Source organism: Leucopleurus acutus (assembly GCF_964270905.1).
Source record: "Leucopleurus acutus genome assembly, chromosome: 3".
Taxonomy (NCBI): Eukaryota; Metazoa; Chordata; class Mammalia; order Artiodactyla; family Delphinidae; genus Leucopleurus; species Leucopleurus acutus.
The window spans coordinates 119,241,123-119,263,642 of record NC_139145.1 but is presented as its reverse complement, the minus strand read 5'-3'; the positions used below and the strand labels follow the sequence as shown (position 1 = coordinate 119,263,642).

Below are 22,520 nucleotides of genomic sequence, written 5' to 3'. Positions count from 1 at the left end.
GGCTGAGTTAGGGAAATTCGTTGGTTTCGGGTCACGTTCCTGCTGTCGGCAGTCCCGACTGGTTTGCTCCGGGCGTGCTAGAGGTCAGCGGCCTCCGCCGAGGACTTGGTGCCTGGGTCTCGCGCAGCTCCCAGGGCTCTCAGGCGACAGGGCGTTTCCTCCTTTTCCGGCCTCGGAAAGTTTTGTTTTGGTTCTTAATTCCCTATCAAGGAAAGGCACCCTGTTGACCATTTCTCAGCGTCTCCTCATGTTGGCTAGAGGCCAAGTTTCCCCCATTCCAGCTTGCACCGACTTTGGGAACCTTCGAGATACTCGAAAGCTCAGGAAGCGAGTCTTGGCGAGGAGGAAGAGAGGGGGCAGCCTGGCTGTGGGTTCCACTGTTCCTGGCCGGCCCCTCTCTTCGCTCCGTCCCTCAGCCAGTACCCATCTCACCGCGAAGGGTGCGAACAGTATCCCGGGTGACTGCTCCGGTGCGGCGTTCTCCACCGTTCCCAAGAAAATACTCTTTCTCGGACGAGCCCGCGCTGGAAGAGGAAAGACCGGACTAAGACCCGGCATGGGGGGGGGGGGGGGAGGCGCATGCGCAACTCAGCCTAGGCGTTTGAGTGTTCGCTCCACAGCGGCGGCCGCTAGGTGGCGCATGCGTCCTGGAGGGTGCGGGCCGGCCTCCGGGAAGAAGGCGGCGGCGGCGGCGGCGGCGGCTGTGGCGGCGGCGGCGGCGGCGGCGGTAGCCGCGGCGGCGAAAGGCGGGGGCGCCGTGGGGGCCGGGCCAGTGTTTACGGAGCGGCAGGAGGGCGCGGACGCGGAACCCAGCGCGGCGGCGGCAGGATGGTCATGGCGCATTTCGTTGAGAATTTTTGGGTAAGAGAAGGATGTTGGACATTGTGTGGGTTTCGGAGTCCGAGGGTTTCTGCGCCTGACCTCGGCCTGCGTGCGCTTCGGGCGGCGGCGGCGGCGGCGGCTCCGCGGGCAGGGCCGGCGTCCTCCGACCGCCGCCTGCTGCGTCCCGCCTGGATGAAACCCGTCGGGCGATTCGCTGGCTTGCCGCCCTTGCGGGGGGCGGGGGCTGTCAGCGCGGCCCCTCAGCCCGCGGTGGGGACGCCGAGGGGCTGCCCGCCGCCCGCGCTGGGACAAAGCGCCGGATGGGGCGGGAGACGGCACCCGGCCCCGCCGGAGACTCCGGGCGCCGGGCGCGCTCAGTGGCTCGGACGCGGACGACGGGCCCGCGGCGCGGCCGCCCCCAGCTGCGCGCTGCCGGCGAGTGCGGGCTGGAGCCGGGCGGAGGGGCTCCCCTCATTCCCACCCCGCAGGCCCCCATCTTAGCCCTTTGGCCCCCCACCATTTCCCCACGAATTCCCGGGCGGGCTTGGGCTGGATCAGCACTTCCTCTCGGCCTCGCAGCTCGGCTCGTTGGTCTGCGCCCAGGACTTTGCCTCTGGGCCTGTTCACAAAGCGTTTAAAAGTTGAATTTAATGGAACTGGATTCCTTGGGCTTAAATGCGCCGATACGTCTCCCTGTTCTCCGTGCTCCTTCCCCTTCCTCATTCTTTCCACACCCTCCTTTTAACTCAGTATTAGCGTTAGGTGGTTCTCTGAGAATGAGTTCCCAGTCTCCCTGTGGAGTGTTTTTCTGCAGTTATTGTTTGCTGTAATGGGAAGCACAGTTCAGCCATGTACAGGAAAGTAGTATGTGTACTCAGGTATCTCAGGAATCCCATTTTATGGCTTGACAGTTGCGAGTGCCACAATTCCATTTTAGTTAAGACGTAGAAATATTTAAAGTGGTACTCTTAAAGGGAATAAGGTATGTCTTAAGTTCTTAATTTCTGAGTGTTTCAAGCATGGTCCTGCTTAGTATTGAAATCAGTTCATAGTTATTTGTTTTGAATGTTCCTTGTTTTCCGCAATCGACATAAATACTAGACGTTAGGGTGTTTTTTTTCTTTTTTTAGCAGATTTATTGAGGTACAATTCACCTGCCGTATAATACACCCATTTAAGTTAACAATTCAAGGATTTTTCGTCTGTTCATAGAATTGTGCAAATGTCACCACCCTTTTAGAACAATTTCATCATCTCAGGAAGAATACCAGTGTTCATTAGCAATCACTCTACATTTCCTTTTTGCCTCAGTCCTAGGCAACTAATCTATAGATTTCTGCCGATGTAGATTTGTCTGTTCTGGACATAATCATATAAATGGGTTCATACATGTGGTCCTTTGTGACTGGCTTCTTTTACTTAGCATGTTTCCAAGGTTCATCCAGGGTGTAGCATGCAGTACTTAATTCCATTTTATGGCCAAATAGTGTTCCATTGCATGTGTGGGTGTGTGGGTGTGTCTCTGTATCTATCTATCTCACATTGTATTTATCCATACATCAGTGGTAGACATTTGGTTGGTTGTGCTTTTTGGCTATCATGAATAATCTGCTATGAACATTTCTGTACAAGTTTTTATGTGGATATATGTCTTAATTTCTTCTGGGAATGGGATTGCTGGGTCATATGGTAACTCTCTGTTGAATGTTTTGAGGAAGGGCCAAACATTTTCCAAAGTGGTTGCACCATTTTACAATCCCGTTAGCAATGTCTGAGGTTTCCAGTTTTTCCACGTGCTGGACAACACTTGTTATCTTTTTTATTGTAGCGTTGGGTGTGAAGTAATATCTCATTGTGGTTTTGATTTACAGTACATGATTTTGTAAGTCTTTTCTCCCATTCTGTGGGTTGTCTTTTTCACTCTTTTGATGGTATTCTTTGAAGCACAGAAGTTTTAAATTTTGATGAAGTCCAATTTGTCTAATTTTTCTGTTGTCACGTATGCTTTTGTTGTCATATCTAAGAAATCTTTCCTAACCCAGGATCACAAAGGTTTACTTCTATGTTATTTCTATGGATTTTATATATAGTTTTAGTTCTTACATTTAGGCTTATGATCCATTTGAAGTTAATTTTTGTGTACGGTGCTGGAAGAGGTACAGCTTCGTTTTTTGCCTGTGGGTCTAGTTGTCCCAGCACTATTTGTTGAAAAGGCTCTTCTTTTTCCATTGGATAGTTTTGGCATTCTTTTCAAAAATCAGTTGACGATAGATGTATGAGTTTATTTCTGGATTTTCATTGGTATCCCATCATCTATCCTTATGCTAATACCACACTGTTTCGATTACTGTAGCTTTGTAGTAAGTTTGGAATGGGGAAGTGCAAGTGCTCCAACTTTGTTCTTCTTTTTCAAGATTATTTTGGCTCTCCTGGGTCCCTTGATTTTCCATATGAATTTTATATTTAGCCTATTGATCTTAGACCTAAGGTTTTACAATGGCAATTTGTAAAACTTCTATAAGGATTACTTAAAATTTGGTGTTGTTAGAATGTTTTGTATTTTTTTTTAATTAATTAATTTATGGGAGCGTTGGGTCTTAGTTGCCGCAGGTGGGCTTTCTCTAGTTGCGGTGAGTGGGAGCTACTCTTTGTTGCAGTGCGCAGGCTCTAGACTTCAGTAGTTGTGGCACGTGGGCTCCGTAGTTGTGGGTCACAGGCTCTAGAGCACAGGCTCAGTAGTTGTGGCACATGGGCTTAGTTGTTCCGTGGCATGTGAGATCTTCCAGGACCAGGGCTTGAACCCGTGTCGCCTGCATTGGCAGGTGGATTCTTAACCACTGCACCACCAGGGAAGTCCTGTTTTGTATTTTTGGATGCATGAATGTGTTTTTGAAATTTGCTAACTTAATTCAAAATTGCACGTTAACATTTTAAGGTTATCTTTTGTTTTGTGTTCATTGAGTTTTGAACATAGCCTTTTTTGATGTTTTGGCTATTTTATGAATAATGCTTTATGAACATTTTTTGCAGGTTTTTGTGTGCCCCTTGTTTTCCCTCTTAGTAGAGGCATGGAAATAAATTTGGTTATCTGAAATCTAGAGAGAATCCCAAGTCTAGTTTGTGTTTTAGTGTTTGCCTTCACTTCCAATATTGAGTACAAATAGTTAAAATATACTGCATTTTATTTTACTTCCTGGTTGGGGATGAAGGCTCTAAATTGGATCTTAAAAAGCTCCAAAGGAGGACTAAATGAATTAGGAAACCCTGGGAACTAAATAACTTCTCAGAATTTGTTAGCTGTCTATTTAAGACAACTTAAAAATTTACCTATTTCTGAATCATTTATAAAAAATTTCTTAAAATAAAGAATTTGTAATGTTAATTTCACTTTTCTCCCCTAATATTTAAAGTGGCACTGTCAAAACAAAATAAAACTTGTCAAAGTGAGGTAATGGGAACCTTTAAAGTTTTAGGTTTCTAACCAAACAAGCTGTTAATTGTTTTTTTCCCTACATATAAAAAGACAGATCTTTTTGTTGTGGCACTTTATTAGAGGAAAATTTGAATCATTCAAACTCTCTTCAAGTTATTTTGAAAGCAGCACATCCTGCCTGTTTCTCTATAGCTTTTCTTAAAGTAAAACTATATGCTACATTACAAATTCCTTTACCTAATACTATACTTTGAAGAAAAAAAAATATCCCAAACTTCCTACACAGCAGGTGTTTTGTTGCTGATAAGTCAGTTTTTGCCACAAAGTATAGTGTCACAAAGATAATCAAGTTTAAAATGTTTTTCTTTCTATTAAAATTGGACAGCAAAAATAATGTTGATAACAGAAATCCACAGTTACCTTTAATATATAAGAACAGTTAGTCCTTCAAAAGATTATTTAACTTCAAAAAGGTATTGACAAATATTGCACTGAAGAAGTTTCTCCATCTGCTGCTTCTTTCTCAAAGAGTCAAGTACTAGTTTATAATACTCTTGATTATATATGTCAGCCTTACAGTATAGTGATTAAAATGGCTTTATATATTTTTATATAAGTCCAAATTATTTAATTCAAGAGTTAAAAAGTTTTTTTTAAGGAATGGATTTCATAGCGATAATTACTTAAGGGGAAAAAACAAGTGAGCACAGCATACCTGATTTAAATACCTTATAAACCTCATTTTACATAGTAATCCCAGTCTATATAAGATATAAAGTATTCCCCCAAAGACACCAGGTATTCTTTAGCATACATCACATTGTAATGAAGTGACATTTTTAGTTAGGTGACTTTTTCCAAAGATCTCCATTCAGCACATCAAGAATGAATGAATAATTATCTTCAGTGTTTTTGTTCTGAAGTTTTTCCTTATTTCTTTTTAAAAAATTTTTTTTTTCTGATTAACCAGTACAGAAGTCGCATACCATTTATCTATTGATTTCACTGGTATTGTCATGCTTTACTTTTAAATAAATTCAGAGCACTAGGTTATACAGTTCTCTCTTGGTATCCTTGGGAGATTGGTTCCAGAACCAATACCAAAATCTACATGATGCCCAAGTCCCTTATATAAGAGGCATAATACCGTATATCCAAAATTTGATCTGTCATTACATGGATAAACTGGGAGGATTAAAATGTTTTTAAAAATCTGGAGTTGCTATTAATAGGACTTTGGAATGCAAAACGTTATTATATTTTTGCTTGGTTATTTAGTTGAAATTTAGTATCCTACATGAGAGACTAACAGCCCCCCCCACACACATATTCTTTGGGGTTATTTATCCATATGAAAATTTTAAAATATACATCTTTAAAAAATTAGTTGAGGCAACCATAGAAACCCAGAATATAGACTTTTTATTACTTGAAATTTCCAAATATTGTAGTTTGGGGTACCTGCTTAGGATCTGATCCCATCCGATGATATACTAAAATTTTTAAAGTGTGTAGGTTTGTATATTTACATATATACAGTAATTAACAAATTTGCAAAATTTACGTGGTTTAGTATTTAAAAGGTACAAAAGGGAATGTAGTATAAAATCTCCCTTTTATCCACCCACCAAGATCTCTCAAAAGGTAATCACTCTTACCAATTTCTTATGTAGCTTTCCAGAAATAACCTCTGTATATACAAGCAAATAACATACATGTTAAAATGTGTTATTGTATAACTGTTAGCCAGTTAGCCATGCCCAAACTATTTTCAGCTGCAACAAGCTATGAAAATTGAAACTACAGATTCATCTAACTTGGTTCAAATAGACTTGACAGGTAGATATTATAAAACTATAGTATTTAATTTACTTCTTTATTTTAAAATTTTATTTTTGACTGCGTTGGGTCTTTGTTGCTGTACTCAGGCTTTCTCTAGTTGTGGCGAGCGGGGGCTACTCTTCGTTGCGGTGTGCAGGCTTCTCATCGCGGTGGCTTCTCTTGTTGCGGAGCATGGGCTCCAGGCACGCGGGCTTCAGTAGTTGTGGCTCGTGGGCTCAGTAGTTGTGGCTCGCAGGCTCTAGAGCGCAGGCTCAGTAGTTGTGGCACACGGGCTTAGTTGCTCCGCGGCATATGGGATCTTCCCAGACCAGGGCTTGAACCTGTGTCCCCTGCATTGACAGGTGGATTCTTAACCACTGCGCCACCAGGGAAGCCGAAAATTATAGTATTTTAGATGGAACGAAATGTTATTGTCAGGCCGTTAGGTTTTTTTGGGGGGGGGCGGTGGAAGGGTGCTTTTGTTTGTTTTTGCCTTAATCATTGAAATTGAGAAATTGATGCTGATTTAGTGTGCATAAGTTTAATTTAGGGGAAGGATTTTAGAGGACTGATATGGAGTGATAAAAATTTGCTGTCTGGGTTCTTTTCCAGCCCTACAGACGAAATCCTAAAGGTTCTAATCCTTTCAGAACTACTTAAATTATTTTGGCAAACGCATGGGAGAAGAGTATGCTTTGTGTCATCCTGCAGTTTTGATTACCATAAGCCCTTTGGAAATACATATATATGTATATATTTTTTTGCGGTACGCGGGCCTCTTACTGTTGTGATCTCTCCCGTTGCGGAGCACAGGCTCCGGACGCGCAGGCTCAGCGGCCATGGCTCACGGGCCTAGCCGCTCCGTGGCATGTGGGATCTTCCCGGACCAGGGCTCATCTTCCTGGACCAGGGCATGAACCCGTGTCCCCTGCACCGGCAGGCGGACTCTCAACCACTGCGCCACCAGGGAGGCCTCCGGAAATACATATTTTATACACACATACACACACATATTTTGGAAGGAGTTTTTTGAGTCATGGGATATCTCCTGAGATTATCCATATCTTGAGTTTATAATTCTCAAACAATTAACAGAAGCACCCTAAGAAGTCTGTATACAAATATAATGGCATGGAGACATACAGAAAAAGGAATAAAGGCTTGGCTTTCAATTTATCTAGTGTGGAAATGAAAAGATATTTGAATTGGAAGAATTTTAGTAGGAATCTGGTCCAGAGAGATAAGCAAAAATTGGCCAGATGTGAGGGAAAACAAAAGCAAAACAGTAATGGAGACCTGTAATTACAGTTGACCCTTGAACAATATGAGGGTTAGGGGTGCTGACCCCTGTGCAGTTGAAGATCAGAGTGTAACTTATAGTTATTATAGTTGGCCCTTCCTATCCGTGGTTCCCCCACAACTGCGATTCCACATCTGCGGATTCAAGTAGTACTGTAGTATTTACTGTTGGAAAAAAATCCACGTGTAAGTGGACCTGCGCAGTTCAAACCTGTGTTGCTCAAGGGTCAGCTGTCTATCTATCGGTAAAGAGGCTAGAGAATGTTGCTGGAATGGCCAGAGGCAGAGAGGATTAAATTGGGAAGTGATTAGTGAACTGTGTGATGAAGTTGAGGTACACAATTCCCTCATTTCCATCATGCACATGCTCCTTAGTGGAATTGCAGGAGTAAAATTATGGAAGATATGACAAGCATGTTTGTTTGATTTTAGGGAAAAGATAGGAAGGTATAATGTAAGTAAAGCAAATTGGTGGTGCTGGGGCCTTAAATAAGAAGTGTTAGTTTTTAGTTGGTTGAAATAACAGCCAGTGAAGATGTTTTTCTTTTTTATTTATAACTTATTATGTGCTCGTTAAAACACATAAGAAAATAAAAATTACCTAAAGCCTTTTACTCTGTCCTCTAAGATTTTCTTTGGAAATGTAAAATTCAAAACAGATTCTACTATATAGTTCTGTATCTTGGTAATTTCAAATGATATTAACATCAAAACATTTTTCTCATGTGATTAAGTATTCTCTGAAAATATTTTCAGTATAGGTTTCATGGAATGGATAAGATGTAATTTTTTTATAGCATTCCCCTTTTGGACATTTAGGTTACTTGCAGTTTTTGTTTTTTTCCATTTATGAATTATGAGGACTGGAGATTTAAGTGTTAAGGTGAACAGAATGTCAGATTAAGAAGGTAGCCTTGTGTGTCTTTCCAAGCATAGATTGAAAAGTTTTTGAGAAAGCTGAAATTGTTGTTTTATTTTTCATTTTGAAAGTAATGAAAACTACATTTATTTACAGAATATTACAGAAAATTTGCAAGATAAAAGGATAAAAAATTAGCTCAAAACTATTTGCTTCTGCTATTTTTGTTGTGTCTCTATGGTATCTTTTTAGATGGCTTGAAGGGTTTAACTAATTGGAAGAGCTGAGTTGTAATTTAAAAGATTAGGGAGGAGTATTTGAGGGGTGAGAAAATGATTTTTTTTTAAGTAATAAGATTTGTTTCCTTCACTCAGTCGACAGATGTGTTTGAGTCACCTTTGTTCCGACTGCTGAGCAATGTTCATTCTAGGTTTTAATCACTGTTTTCTGCTTTAGCAGTATCTTGCCAAGAGCTCTGAAGAATAGTTTTAGTGATCTTGTGTGAAAATTTTAATACATAAATAGAACATTGATTAGAAGAGATTATAACTTGTGGTTGAATGTCCTGTTTGCCTGTAGAAAAACCGTGTGCATGTATTTTATTCTTTTCTTCCTAGCAGTTTTCAAGGCAGAAATAGACCTGGAGGGCTGTCATTGCATATTTGTTGAATTCCTATCAAAAATGTCTAGAAGATTCTTCACTAGAGGGGCCATTCTTCAAAGCAAAAAAATATCTCCAGAATTAGTTAAATGTTTCATCATGTTTTTTCAGAGAAGGCAGGATAAAGTGAGATTACATGAAACACACATTAATGGTATATTTTACAGTGACTTGTCCAAGGTTATAATAAATGTCAGTAAGAGCTAGAGTAAAAGGAAAATGTAGAGAGGTAGGAAATGATGATATTTATTTATTTATTTTTGAGGCAGTTTGGAGTTGAGAGGAAGCTTAGGCATGTTACTGCTATTCACATGATAGTACCTCCTGACCCTTCTTTTCTCCTTCCAAAAAAAATTTTTTTTGATTAAAAAGGAAACGAGGTAAAATCAGCGTTTTAATGAATAGCCTGATTATACAGTGTACACACTTAATCTTTTGCCTGTTTTTCTAGTTCTCGGACTTATCAAAAGTGAAGAATATCCATGTTTTTAATTTTAGTGTTGGTTTTACTGTTGCTCTTAAAAGGTCTTTGAAGGAGAAGTTTCAAAGCCTTAATTAAAATCTATGGGATTTATAGTTTTGTGCTTTTACACTATTACTTTCCGTGGCTCTCTAAAACCCAGATATGTTAACAGTTCCATTTTCTTTAAAATAGGAATTTCATAGCATTGTTAATAGAGGAGTGCATTTTTTTCTTCAAGTGGAAATATTTTGATTGTATTTTATGTCTATTAAAATTTTTTTAAAGTATAAAGTTATAAGATCAACCAGAAAAAAATGTTTTGAGTTACCAAAATAGATTTGATGACTTAAACTTTTTAACTTGAAATTTCAAGGATATCTCACTTGTCGACTCTATATTAGACCAGAAAAAAATCTGTACATTATTAGTGACTTGGTGACCTTACTTATAACTTAGTTATCTTTTCAGCTAAATTTCACTTTAATTGATAATTTAGATGCAAAACAATATGCATAACGTGATCTCATTTTCATATTAAGCAGTAAAATATTTCTATATGTATGCAAAAAGGAATCTGGACCGATATACATCAAACTGTTAATTGCAGTCATCTTACTTCAATTAGAGTATTTAGGGGACACAAAGGTACTAAGTTTGTGTTCTCTTAAAGGACCTGTATGATTCTGGATTTCCATCTTTAAAGGATGATAAAACTTTTTTTTTTCCACTTCATATTAGGAATTATTAAAAAGATTTTTACAGCTGTTTATATTGGATTATAACAAGATTTTATTTAGCTCAAGTCACATTCGGGAAGCTTTGTATGGAAATGCTACCTCTTTGCAAAGTGCATTGAGATTGGCAGAGAAAAGATCCTGTCTTGGTGTAAACCTTCATTGTAATTGTCCTCCTTGGGTCAGCAGTGGTGTTAGTAGCTGTTTTCGTCAGTTAATACTGAAAATTTCCCTGCTAGAATTTATTGATTAAAAAGGATAAAATATTATTTATTTAACTTTTTGACAACTTTATTGAAATATATTTTGTGAACCATACAGTTCATCATTTAAAGTGTATAGTTTAGTGGGTTTGGTAATGTTCACAGATACGTGGAAACCATCATCACAGTCAGTCTTAAATTACCTCAAAAATTTTCATTACCTCAAAAAGAAATCCCGTACCTTTTATCACCCCATGTCTCACCTTCACCCCACCTCAAGCAATACACTAATCTACTTTCTGTTTCTATAGATTTCTCTATTCTGGACTTGAATAGGAGGGGAATCATATAGTATGTGGTCTTTTGTGACTGGCTTCTTTCTCTTAGTATAATGTTTTCAAGGTTCATCAATATTATAGCATGTATCAATATTTCATTTTTTGTTTTCTTTTTTATAAATTTATTTTATTTTATTTTTGGCTGCGTTGGGTCTTCATTGCTGCGCGGGCTTTCTCTAGTTGCGGTGAGCAGGGGCTACTCTTCGTTGTGGTGCGCTGGCTTCTCATTGCGGTGGTTTCTCGTTGCGGAGCACGGGCTCTAGGGGCGCGGGCTTCAGTAGTTGTGGCACGCGGGCTCTAGAGTGCAGGATCAGTAGTTGTGGCACACGGGCTTAGTTGCTCCGCGGCATGTGAGATCTTCCTGGACCAGGCTCGAACCCGAATGTTTCATTTCTTTTATGGCTGAGTAAATTCCAGTGTATGGGTATATCACATTGCTTATCCATTTGTTAGTTGATGGACATTTGGGTTGTTTTCACCTTTATTATGAATAATGCTGCTATAAACATTAGTGTACTGATTTTTTTGTGGACATACGTAATTTCTTACATGTTGATTAATGAATAAGCTAGCTGAAAATAAGCTCATCACTGATGAGTAAATACCTACTCTTAAAAATCTAGCTATTCAGGTTTGGATTTCTTTTTGGTGTTCTAAAATTGATTGCAGTGATGGTGGCACAAGTCTGTAAATATGCTAACATTTTTTGCCTTGTACACTTTAAATGGCCAAATTGTATGGTGTGTGAATTATATCTCAATAAAATTGTTATTAAAAAGAATACGGCTTCCCTGGTGGCGCAGTGGTTTGAGAGTCCACCTGCCGATGCAGGGGACACGGGTTCGTGCCCCGGTCTGGGAAGATCCCACATGCCGCGGAGTGGATAGGCCCGTGAGCCATGGCCGCTGAGCCTGCGTGTCGGGAGCCTGTGCCCCTCAACGGGTGAGGCCACAACAGTGCGAGGCCCGCGTACCGCCAAAAAAAAAAAAAAAGAATAAAAATTTGATCAGTAGAAGAAAAACTATTGGCCGTTGATAATCAAGATTTTATATCAACGATTGTAGTGTACTTGGGAGAAAATTGCATTTTACAACTGCTTGTCAGTATAGCTTTTAGCTCTGTTACTCCTGTATTAAAGACTTGACCTGTTTATTATTTTTTTATTAGAAAGTTAACCTATGCTCTGAAATGAAATTATTCCATTTTCCAGAGATAATTTGCTGTTAATAGTTTGCTGTATATGCCTTCAGATTCTGTTTGTATGCATATATGCAACCTGTTATTTTTTCAATGGAAATGAAATTTTACGTATACTGTTTCATACCATGCTTTAAAACAAAATTTATTGAAGCACATTTTACATATCATAAAATCTACCCAATTTAAGTGTACAATTCGTTGATTTTTAGTAACTTTACTGAGTGGTGCAGCAATCATTAATTTTAGAACATGATCATCCTCCCAATAATTAGATCCCTCATGTCCATTGACAGTTAATGCTCTTTTCTACCCTCAGCTCTAGGTGGCCACTAATCCACTTTCTTTCTCTATAGATTTGCCTGTTCTGAACATTTCGTATAAATGGAATCATACAATATACGGTCTCTTGTGTCTGGCTTCTTTCAGTTAGTAAAGTTTTTATGAGGTTAATCCATAAAGTCATATGTGTCAGTGTTTTTTCCTGTTTATTGCTGATTTGTATTCCATTGTGTGGGTCTCCCTCATTTTGTTTCTCCATTCATCAGTTTGGGACATTTAGGTTGCTCCCAACATTAGATTATTTTTGGCTTTTATGAATAATTACAACTTGCTCTTTTTCTCACTGACATTATGTATATCTGGGCAGATTTAAGAAATTAATACTTAAAAATGTACTGCAATTTTTTTTTTTACTGCAGTTAAAAAACACTACATGTATTTCATTGTAGGATATACTATCATTTGTTTAACCAGTAATGTTAATGGATGTTTCTGAGTTCTGTTTTTTCACAATTATAAACAGTACTGCAGTGCATATTTTTCCACATTTATCTTTGTATGTGTGTTTTTGTGGTATAGATTTCTAAAAGTGGAATTGCTGGATTAAAGGGTATGCACATTTACAGTTTTAGTAAAATATTGAAGACCAGAAAACATCTTTAGCTATAATTCTTTTTGATAATAAAACTCTGTCATCAACTTACTTGTACATTTGTGTATTTTAGTTAGCCAAGAAAAAGCAAGTTCTGCTTGCTTGAGTTAACAGAATATGTTAAGAAAAAAAATTTTTTGTGTCGAAAATGATAAACTTGTGGTTACCAAAGGGGAAAGGTGTGTGTGTGGGGGGGATAAATTAGGAGTTTGGGATTAACATACACACACTACGATATATAAAATAGATAATCAACAGGGACCTACTGTATAGCCCAGAGAACTCTACTCAATATTCCGATATAATCTATACAGGAAAAGAATCTGAAAAAGAATGGGTATAGTTATATGTATAACTGAACCACTTTTCTGTACACCTGAAACTAACACAACATTGTAAATCAACTATACCCCAATATAAAATAAAAATTAAATTAAAAAAAGAGAAAATGATAGGAACATATCCACTTCAAGGTCAAGGGTGATAAAATGGATATGTAATTCAGAAATATTTACTGTTATTTTACTTGTCTTTGAATTAGACTAAAAACATTGATGGCTATTAAAAAATTAATAGAACCTACATGGGGGCACTTTTAGTTAAAAAAACCTGGGTAATCGCAGATGGTGACAGAAATATGAGTTACGATTGCCAGTTTCAAGAGTGGTCTTCCCCATTTCCCTAGAATTTCCTTTTTTTTTTTCAGGTGAAGACACTGAAGCCACTTGTCTCCTACTGTATTTTTTGACATATGTATGTATTTTGACATATGTATGTATGTATGTATATGTGTGTATTTAATACACTGTCATCTCTTATGAAAAGCTGTAAAGTAAGTTTTTGACAAGGTGACAATAGGCCTGGGTTCTTGGTATTTGACTTTGAAGTTTTTTTCTTTTTAAAGATACATGTATATTTGTGTGTGTATGTGTGTGTGTATGTGGAGAGAGCTATTTGAAGTATTACAATTTTTGTTTAGTTTGTGCCAGAGAAAAAGTTAATGATCAATAAATGTTTGTGTTAATAGATTTATGAAATTGAGAAAACAGTGCCTAGAATCAGGCGTATTACGTTTTTTAGAACTCAGTAAATGGATGAATACCCAAATAGGAAGAAATGACACATGGATTTGTAATCATGCAGCGTGTTTATGTGTAGTCGTTAGTGCCTCTTGAAGCAGACCTTTTCAGCTTCACATCCTCATTGGTATTTTTCCTTCTCTTTCCAAGTGAAGACCTGAGGGATGGAATAGCTAGTACTGTTTCCTAAGGTATATTATATTACTGTTACTGTAATAATATTGTTATATTGAATGGTAAAGAAATTAATAAATCTCATTTCCTCTTGGTAATTTCAATATGCTATTTGCATATCTGAACTTCCCAAATAAAGAGCTTACTTTTTGAGAACTTCTTAATAAGAACCTAGATTTCTGAATGTAATTTAACCATTGTTTTTTGGCTGTGGTTGCGCGGCTTGCGGGATCTTAGTTCTCCAACCAGGGATCCAGCCTGGGCCCCTTGCAGTGGAAACGTGGAGTCCTAACCACTGGACCGCCAGGGAATTCCCCCCCCCCCCGCCCTTTTTTTTTAAACCTTTCCTTGATTGATTAATGTTTACAGTACTGTAACAGTGAAACAAAATGCTCAGGACCTTATTGCCCCAGTTACTAGATGATCTCCAAGTTTTCTTGTTTTCTTTTAAAAAGAGAGATGGTAAATATTATTTCTTCTAATAGTCTGTGTGCTTGTGTGAATAGCCCTTCAGTACCAGCTCATTTCTAATTTGAATATGCATGATGAATATGCATAATACACATTGGGAACCCATGTAACCTGACTTGTTAGAATTATGTGCAAATGAAGACTGGTAGTTGTCAGGGGAGAACTTTGGGGACTGAGAGCTCCAGGCTTTGGATTTTATAGTTTTAGATTTCAGATTTGTTTTTTTCAGGGTTCATGACTATGTTATGGGAGTTGGTGGATAGTTTAATTATTTGTAGTTTCTTTATTATATTCAAGTAATGGAATGGATCCCTTGGAGGATTCAGGCCCTTGATTATTTTGTCTATAAATTTACTAATCTGCATGATGATGTTATTTTTGCTTGCTATAGACTAGTGTTAATGGTTATTTCAGAGAATATTATTTTGACTGGAATAAATTTGCATGAAAAACCCAGAGAAAGTAAATAACTAAAGTTAGATCACAGATTTTTTCTTTATTTTAAACATGAAAAATTGTAGAAGCCAAATGTATGTGTTTAGATTTATAGGAGACTGTAGTTTTATTTTATATTCTTTTTTTTAAAAATTTATTTATTTTTGGCTGTGTTGGGTCTTCGTTGCTGCGCGCGGACTTTCTCTAGTTGCGGCGAGCAGGGTCTACTCTTCGTTGTGGTGCATGGGCTTCTCATTGCAGTGGCTTCTCTCATTGTGGAGCACGGGCTCTAGGCGCGCGGGCTTCAGTAGTTGCGGCATGTGGGCTCAGTAGTTGTGGCTCACGGGCTCTAGAGCACAGGCTCAGTAGTTGTGGCACACGAGCTTAGTTGCTCCGCGGCATGTGGGATCTTCCTGGACCCGGGATCGAACCCGTGTCCCCTGCATTGGCAGGCGGATTCTCAACCACTGCGCCACCGGGGAAGCCCTATTTTATATTCTTGATAAATGGAAATGGATGTTCAAATGCTAGGGATATTATTTGTATTATTACAAATATGATGTTTTAATTCATTGTATGTATAACAGTCTAATTACTTGCTATATTAGCTGACAGGTTTATTAGGGATCACTTCAGCTTAGCGGGAAGTTCCTATAATATGTTTCCTGTTTTTGGTGGACTGTGGAAAATTAAGTTTCAGTTTGCATAACACTTGCTTACGGCATTGCTTTCTGTTTCCAACAAATATATTCAATTCTTCATTATTGTCACTGAAGAAAAATAAAAACTGCTAACTGCAAAAAGAATTGTTGAGCTTAGTTTATAAATAGTCTTTCATTTCACGTATAAAATTGATATTTCTGATGTTTTCTGTGTTATGACTTGCTAATTTAGCTTTATATTGGATTAAATGGCATTAGGATTTTCTAGGGTTGTGTAGTAGTCTAGTTGTGTTAATTTCCCATTAGTTGAGGACTAGCCAATAGACTGTTACTGCTCTTTTATTAAAATTTTATCTCCTTTCTCACATCTCAAGTTGTTTAAGTTTATTGAAAGACTTAGATTAGTGATTATAAAGTGTTTTGTGGTATTTAGTGCTTATGTGATTAGTAAATTCTGTCTTGACTCAGAAGTCAAGATTCAGTTATTTTAAAGTACAGACTCTGAGTTAAATAATCAGGAATCTCTCAATGCAGGTTAAAGGAATTGACATGGGATTTGGTAATGTATTTTAAAAGGTCCATGTTTATCTTTTCTAAATTATGCTGCATTTATTAAAAATTCAGATGAATTTCATTAATATATCTTTATGAGTGATTATACAATGTATATGTGTGTATTGTGTGTATATGTGTATATAATATATTGTAAACTGTATCAAAGCATACAGTATTCCTTTGATATAGTTTAAAGTTATACAGTTAGAGCAACAATGGTTAAATTAAGGAAAAACAGCTCATTTGAGCATTAGAATTGCATGTTAGTTATTCTTAAGTCATTTTGATCTCTTTGTTAAACTAAAAATCTTTTTAAATTTTAGGGGGAAAAAAATAGTGGCTTTGATGTCCTTTACCATAATATGAAATATGGACAGATATCGACAAAAGAACTAGCAGATTTTGTAAGAGAAAGGTATGTATTTTTTAATAAGTCATTTAACAATTCATTATCAAGATAAATTTCAGAATATAAATAATTGAGAAAATTTTAGTTGGATTTAGATAAAAGTAATCAGTTACACTTTTAAAAAATATACTATAGTTATACTTTAAAGTAGTGGTTCTCTGTCATCTACACACTGAGGACTAAATAGTGGCTGTCAGTGGCGTTGATAAACTCCTGATTTGCAAATCACTGCTTGAAAATATTATCTATATGTTTTTCATTGAATATGCTAGCAAGGTGATACAGTAGAAAAACAGGAATTTTGTAGGATAAGATATTACCATTTCTCTAAACAAATATGTCGCTAAACAAACTTCTCAAATAATTTGAAAAGACTGTTTTCTGAACTTGTAGTTTAATTATGTATTATTATAACTTTTATATTTAAAAAGTCCTAAGTACATGTTTTTAAATTGTGCAAATTTAGAAACATAATTTTTTATTACTCTTAGAATACAATAAATAGTCAATTACCAACTATTAAAATCAGTATAATTTTTTTTGAATTCTATTTTTTTATACAGCAAGCTCTTATTAGTTATTATTTTATATATATTAGTGTATATATGTCAGTCCTAATCTCCCAATTCATTGCACCACCACCACCCTGCTTTCCCCCCTTGGTGTCCATATGTTTGTTCTCTACATCTGTGTCTCTGTTTCTGCCTTGCAAAGCAGTTCATCTGTACAGTTTTTTCTAGATTCCACATATATGCGTTAATATATGATAAAATCAGTATAATTTGATTTGATTAAGGCTATTTTGTGGCTGGACCCACTTGGTAATTTTTGTGTGAATACATTTAAAATCTTTACGTTGCTAACATAGGGATACTTTGCCTTTAGATACAGTACTTCATTCATTTATTTTTTCAATATATATCCCATGTCTGCTGTGTGCCAGGCACTTGTCTGGATTTTGGGGTTAAAGAGGCAGCTTCTGCTTCATGGAGTTTGTCAGCTGGTAGGAATTGGGGAACAAACTATTCCATGTTAGACAAATCCTCTTTGACTTCCATCTTTCTACTGGAGTTAAAAGGGGGACCATAAAGCCCTAAGTGCTATGGATAAAGTTGTCCCTCACTGGCTCACTTTTCATCACTAGCCAATAGTAAAAGTAAAAGGAGAGACTCTAGTACTCTGCATCTCCCGGCACATCCCCTAGCCTCCTTCTCCCCCAATACTTACATCACTACTATAATTATCTACCTTGAGACCAACAGAGCAGTGGTAATTATGCTTTTTAGCCCTATTTATGTCAGTTAAGAAGTCCAGGACTCCCGGGTCATCCCTTCTTTGCTCAGAATCTGACCCCTTAATGATTCTGTGGGCAGTGAGATACCTCCTTTCACTCCCCCTTCCCTACTTTATTTTTCTTCATAGCACTTAACAACCACCAGATACAAGTGATATTTTACTTATTTATTTGTCTGTCTGTTTCTCCCCACTAGACTGTAAACCCCACAAGGTCAGGGATTTTCTTTTTTTGTCTTTTTTGCTTATTGTTCATTCTCCTGCACTTAGGATAGAGCTCAGCCCTTAGTAGGCCCTCAGTAAAGATTTTTTGATAGAATGAATTTCTAACATCACTGTCCTGATCCAAGCTATCATTATTGTTGCCTGGACTGCAGCAGTAGCACCTAACTGGCCTATCTACATTCATTCTTGTTTTCCTGCAACTTATTCTCTGTACTGTAATTGGAGTGTTTTTTGTTTTCTTCAAACTACAGATCAGTTTGTTACTCCTTGTTTAAACCATTTCAGAAGCTTCCTATTGCTCTTAAGACAGAACTGTGTGGTCTGATCCCAAATTGCCTTTCAAGCTTTAGCTCACACTAGACTCCTCTTTATTCAGACTCCTTTTTCCTCTCCAGAGACATTGGCTATTTTATTGGCAGGCTTTTTTTCAGTCCAGATTTTGTACATGCTTAGTCCTTGTTTGTACATGCTGACCTTACGAGGTCAGCAGTGTGCTCACTTTTCCACGGATGCCTTTCCTAATCTCTCTGCCTAGGTCAAAATCACTTATTGTAATCTCTCTCAATATCATATATCTCTTTGTAGTATTTATAAAATGTTGTAATACTCATTTTTGTTATTTGTTATTGTTTCTGTTCCTTATAGGGGAACAGTATACAAAATTCTGTTGTATCCAGTGCCTAGCACAGAGCCTGGCACAATTGGATACTCATATTTCTTGAAGGAGTGAATGATAAAGAAAGGAAGAAAAGATAGACATAAGCATATGCTATGCACTAAGGACTTTGCATACATTATCTCATTTAACTGTCAAAACTCTAAGTCCTATTTTATAGATAAGAAAATTGGGACCCAGAAAGGTTAAATAACTTCTTAACTTAGTCATTCAGATTTTCTTTCTCTCATATCCTCATCCTCTCCTCCCCACTTCCATGCTCCCTTCATTTCTCCTCCCCTTCTCCTTTGCTCCTTTCTTTCTTCCCTCCCTACAGCTTTATTGAGGTATAATTGACACACAATATGCTGCACATATTTAAAGTGTACAATTTCATACATTTTGACATATGCATGCACTCATGACCATCACCACAATCAAGATAGTGAACATATTCATCTCTCCTTTGTAATACCTTCCTTCTGTTCCCCCCCCCCCACATCCATAAGCAACTACTCATCTGCTTTTGACACTTTGGTTAGTTTGCCTTTTCTAGAATTTTATGTGAATAGAGTCATATAGGATATACTTGGTTGTCCAGTGCTTTCACTCAGTATAATTATTTTGAGATTGGTCCATGTTGTTGCATGTATCAGTAATTCATTCTTTTTTATTATTAATATTCCATTTATGGATATATTGTAATTCATCTGTTGAAGGAAGTTAGTTGTATCTATTTTTTGAACTTTGTAATGAGTGTATCAATTTAATCATAGAGTAGATATTTTTTCTGACTCCTGTTACTCAGCACTTTTGTGAGATTCGTGTTGAATTTAGTATAATTTATTTACAATGCTGTTTAATATTAAATTATGTAAATTTACTAAATGTATTTATCTACTATTGTTGACAGACATTTGGGATGTTACCAGTTTTTTTACTGTTACAAGTAATACTGCTTTGAATATTCTTGCACACGTGTCTCAGTATACACATATTTAGATTAGTGATTTACCCTGGAGTAGAATTGCCAGGTCTTAGAGCATGTGTATGTTCAACTCTAGTAGTTAATGCCAAAGAATTTTCCAAGGTGGTTGTACCAGTTTACACCAACAGCAGCCTTGTTGGAGGGTTCCAGTTGCTGCATGTCCTCAGCAACACTTGGTTTTGTCTGTCCTTTAATTTGAGCCATTCTGATAAGTAGTACTCTCTCATTGTGGTTTTAATTTGTGTTTCCCTGATGAATAATGAGATTGAACATCCTTTCATATTGCATCTTTTCTTTTATGGCCATTTGCGTCTTTTCTTCGCATCTTTCCTTTTTGCATCTTTTCTTTTATGAAAAGATGGCCATTTGCATCTTTTCTTTTATGAAGTATCTCTTCATCTTTTGCCTATTTTTCTGGTTTTTTTCTTCCTTTTAAAAAATAAATTGAAGGAATTCTTTATATATTCTAGATAAAAGCAGTTTGTAAGTTATGTGTTGCAAATTTATGTAAATGAGTTTGAGTTTTATATGTCATCTAGCAGCCTGGTGATTCTTGTTTATTCTGTTAATTTTATTTATCTGTACATTCTTTTGGATTTTCTGTGTGTGCAATCATCTTGTGAAAATGACAGTTTAATCTCTCCCTTTTTAATACCTTTTTATACCTTTTATTTCTTATTCTTATTGCCCTGGCAAATACCTCCAGTGTAATGCTGAAGAGAAATGGTGATGATAGGCATCCTTATCTTGTTCCCAGTCTCAAATTTCACTCTTAAATATTTATTCTAGTTTTTTTCCCTGCTATTTATCAGATTATGGAAATTCTACATACTATTTTGGTAAGGCTTTTGTTTTCCTTTCTAAAAAAATCATGAATGGATGTTTTCTTTCTTTTGTTTTCTTTTGTTAGTCTGAATTACGTTGAATTTTGAATGTTAAACTAACTTCCCTTTCCTGGTATAAACCAAACTTTGTGGAGATGTATTATTGTTTTTATACATTAGTAGAACAGTTTGCTACTATTTTATTTCTTATGTTTGCATCTGTATTTATCAGTGAGATTGGCCTGAAAATTTCCTTTCTCTAAATATCCTTCTTACGTTTTACTAATCAAGGTTTGTTGGCTTCATTAAAAGGGGTTGGGGAGTATACCCTATTTTTGTATTCTCTGGAAAAATTTGTGGGAGATTATAGTTTCTTCCTTATGTGTTTTATAGAATTTGCTGGTAAATCCATCTGGGCTTGAAACTGTCTTTGTAGGAAGGTTTTAAATCACATATTTAATTTTTTAAATAGTTACAGGACTATTCAGATATTGCAGCTGTTCTGTGAGTTTGATAAGTTATATTTTAAGGAGTTTTCCTATCTCATGTAAATTTTCAAATTTATTGCCAAAAAGTTATTCTTAATATTCTTCAATGAAGTTTTAAAAATGTCTACAGGATCTGTACTGACATCCCACTTTATTCCTGATATTGGTTATTTGTGCCTTCTCCCTTTTTTCATGATCAGTCTCATTTGATGTTTGTTTGTTTGTTTTTTTGGTACGCGGGCCTCTCACTGTTGTGGCCTCTCCCGTTGCGGAGCACAGGCTCCAGACGCGCAGGCTCAGCGGCCATGGCTCACGGGCCCAGCCGCTCCGCGGCATGTGGGATCTTCCCGGACCAGGGCACGAACCCATGTCCCCTGCATCAGCAGGCGGACTCTCAACCACCGCGCCACCAGGGAAGCCCTGTTGTTTTTAATAGTGTGTACAAAGAACCAATTATGGACTTTGTCTCTTTTTATATATTTATATTCTGTTTCATTAACTTCTTTATTTCCTTCAACTTTGTGTTCAGTTTTCTGTTCTTTAAATTTGGGGGAATGGATGCTTAACTTAATGATTTTCAACTTTTTTTCTTTTCTGACATATTCATTTAACTCTATAAATTTCTCTCAAGCATAGCTTTTGTTCTACTCCACTAGTTTTGAGAAATAGGATTTTCATTATACTTTGTTTAAATTTTTAAAGTTTCATTGTGTTTTCTTTCTTGCCTCTGTGGGTTATTTAGAAGTGCATTTCTTAATTTCCAAATATGTGTTGATTTGTAAAGGTATATTCTTCCTGTTGATTTCAAGCTTAATTACATTGTGATTAGAGAACATACCTGTATGATTTCAATGTTTGGAAATTTGTTGACACTTGGTTTATGGACCAGGGTAGAGTCAGTTTACTAAATATCTATATGTACCTGAAAATATTTTGTATCTGTTGGGTATTGAGTTCTATATGTATTTATTATGGTAAGTTTGTGAATTCTGTTGTTTAATTCTAATATATCCTCACTGGTTTTTGTTTTTTAATCCTGCTCATTTTATCAGTTCCTGAAAGAGCTGTTTTGAAAATCTTTCATATTGATTGTGAATGTTCATCCATGTAGTACTGCCAATTTTTGCTTTATATATTTGGGGCCATGTTAGTAGATGGATAGAAATTTAGAACTATGACATCTTCAGGTGATTTGAACTTTTTTTTTCATTCATTATGCAGTGTCCTTTTATGTCTCTAGCAGTGTTTTTGCCTTGAAGTCTTCTTTGTTGTTATTAAAGTGTCATCTGTTTGCTTTTGGTTAGTGTTTGCATTTTTTTCCTTAGCTGTGTTTTTGTGGTGTAGATATGTTTCTCTCTTGTTTTTAAAGACATTTTCAAAATCTATATTGTTTAACTGGGGCATTTAGTCCTTTACATACAGTATATTTGCAGATATATTTGGGTTCAAATTCGTTGTGTCAGAGGTTGTCAAACTTTTTGTGTAAAGCCTTTGTGTG

The 22,520-nt window shown here is 37.0% G+C and overlaps 1 protein-coding gene across 1 annotated transcript in view; it reads left to right on the top strand.

Moving 5' to 3' along the window:
- Window positions 1-782: 782 nt before the first annotated feature.
- The window catches only part of FCHO2 (FCH and mu domain containing endocytic adaptor 2), a 116,347-nt gene continuing 94,609 nt past the window's right edge, over window positions 783-22,520 (top strand). Inside the window, 2 exon segments of the mRNA XM_082837231.1 lie at window positions 783-861; window positions 16,464-16,555. Coding sequence (XP_082693357.1) covers window positions 829-861; window positions 16,464-16,555 — 125 coding nt within the window. The 5' untranslated portion in view covers window positions 783-828.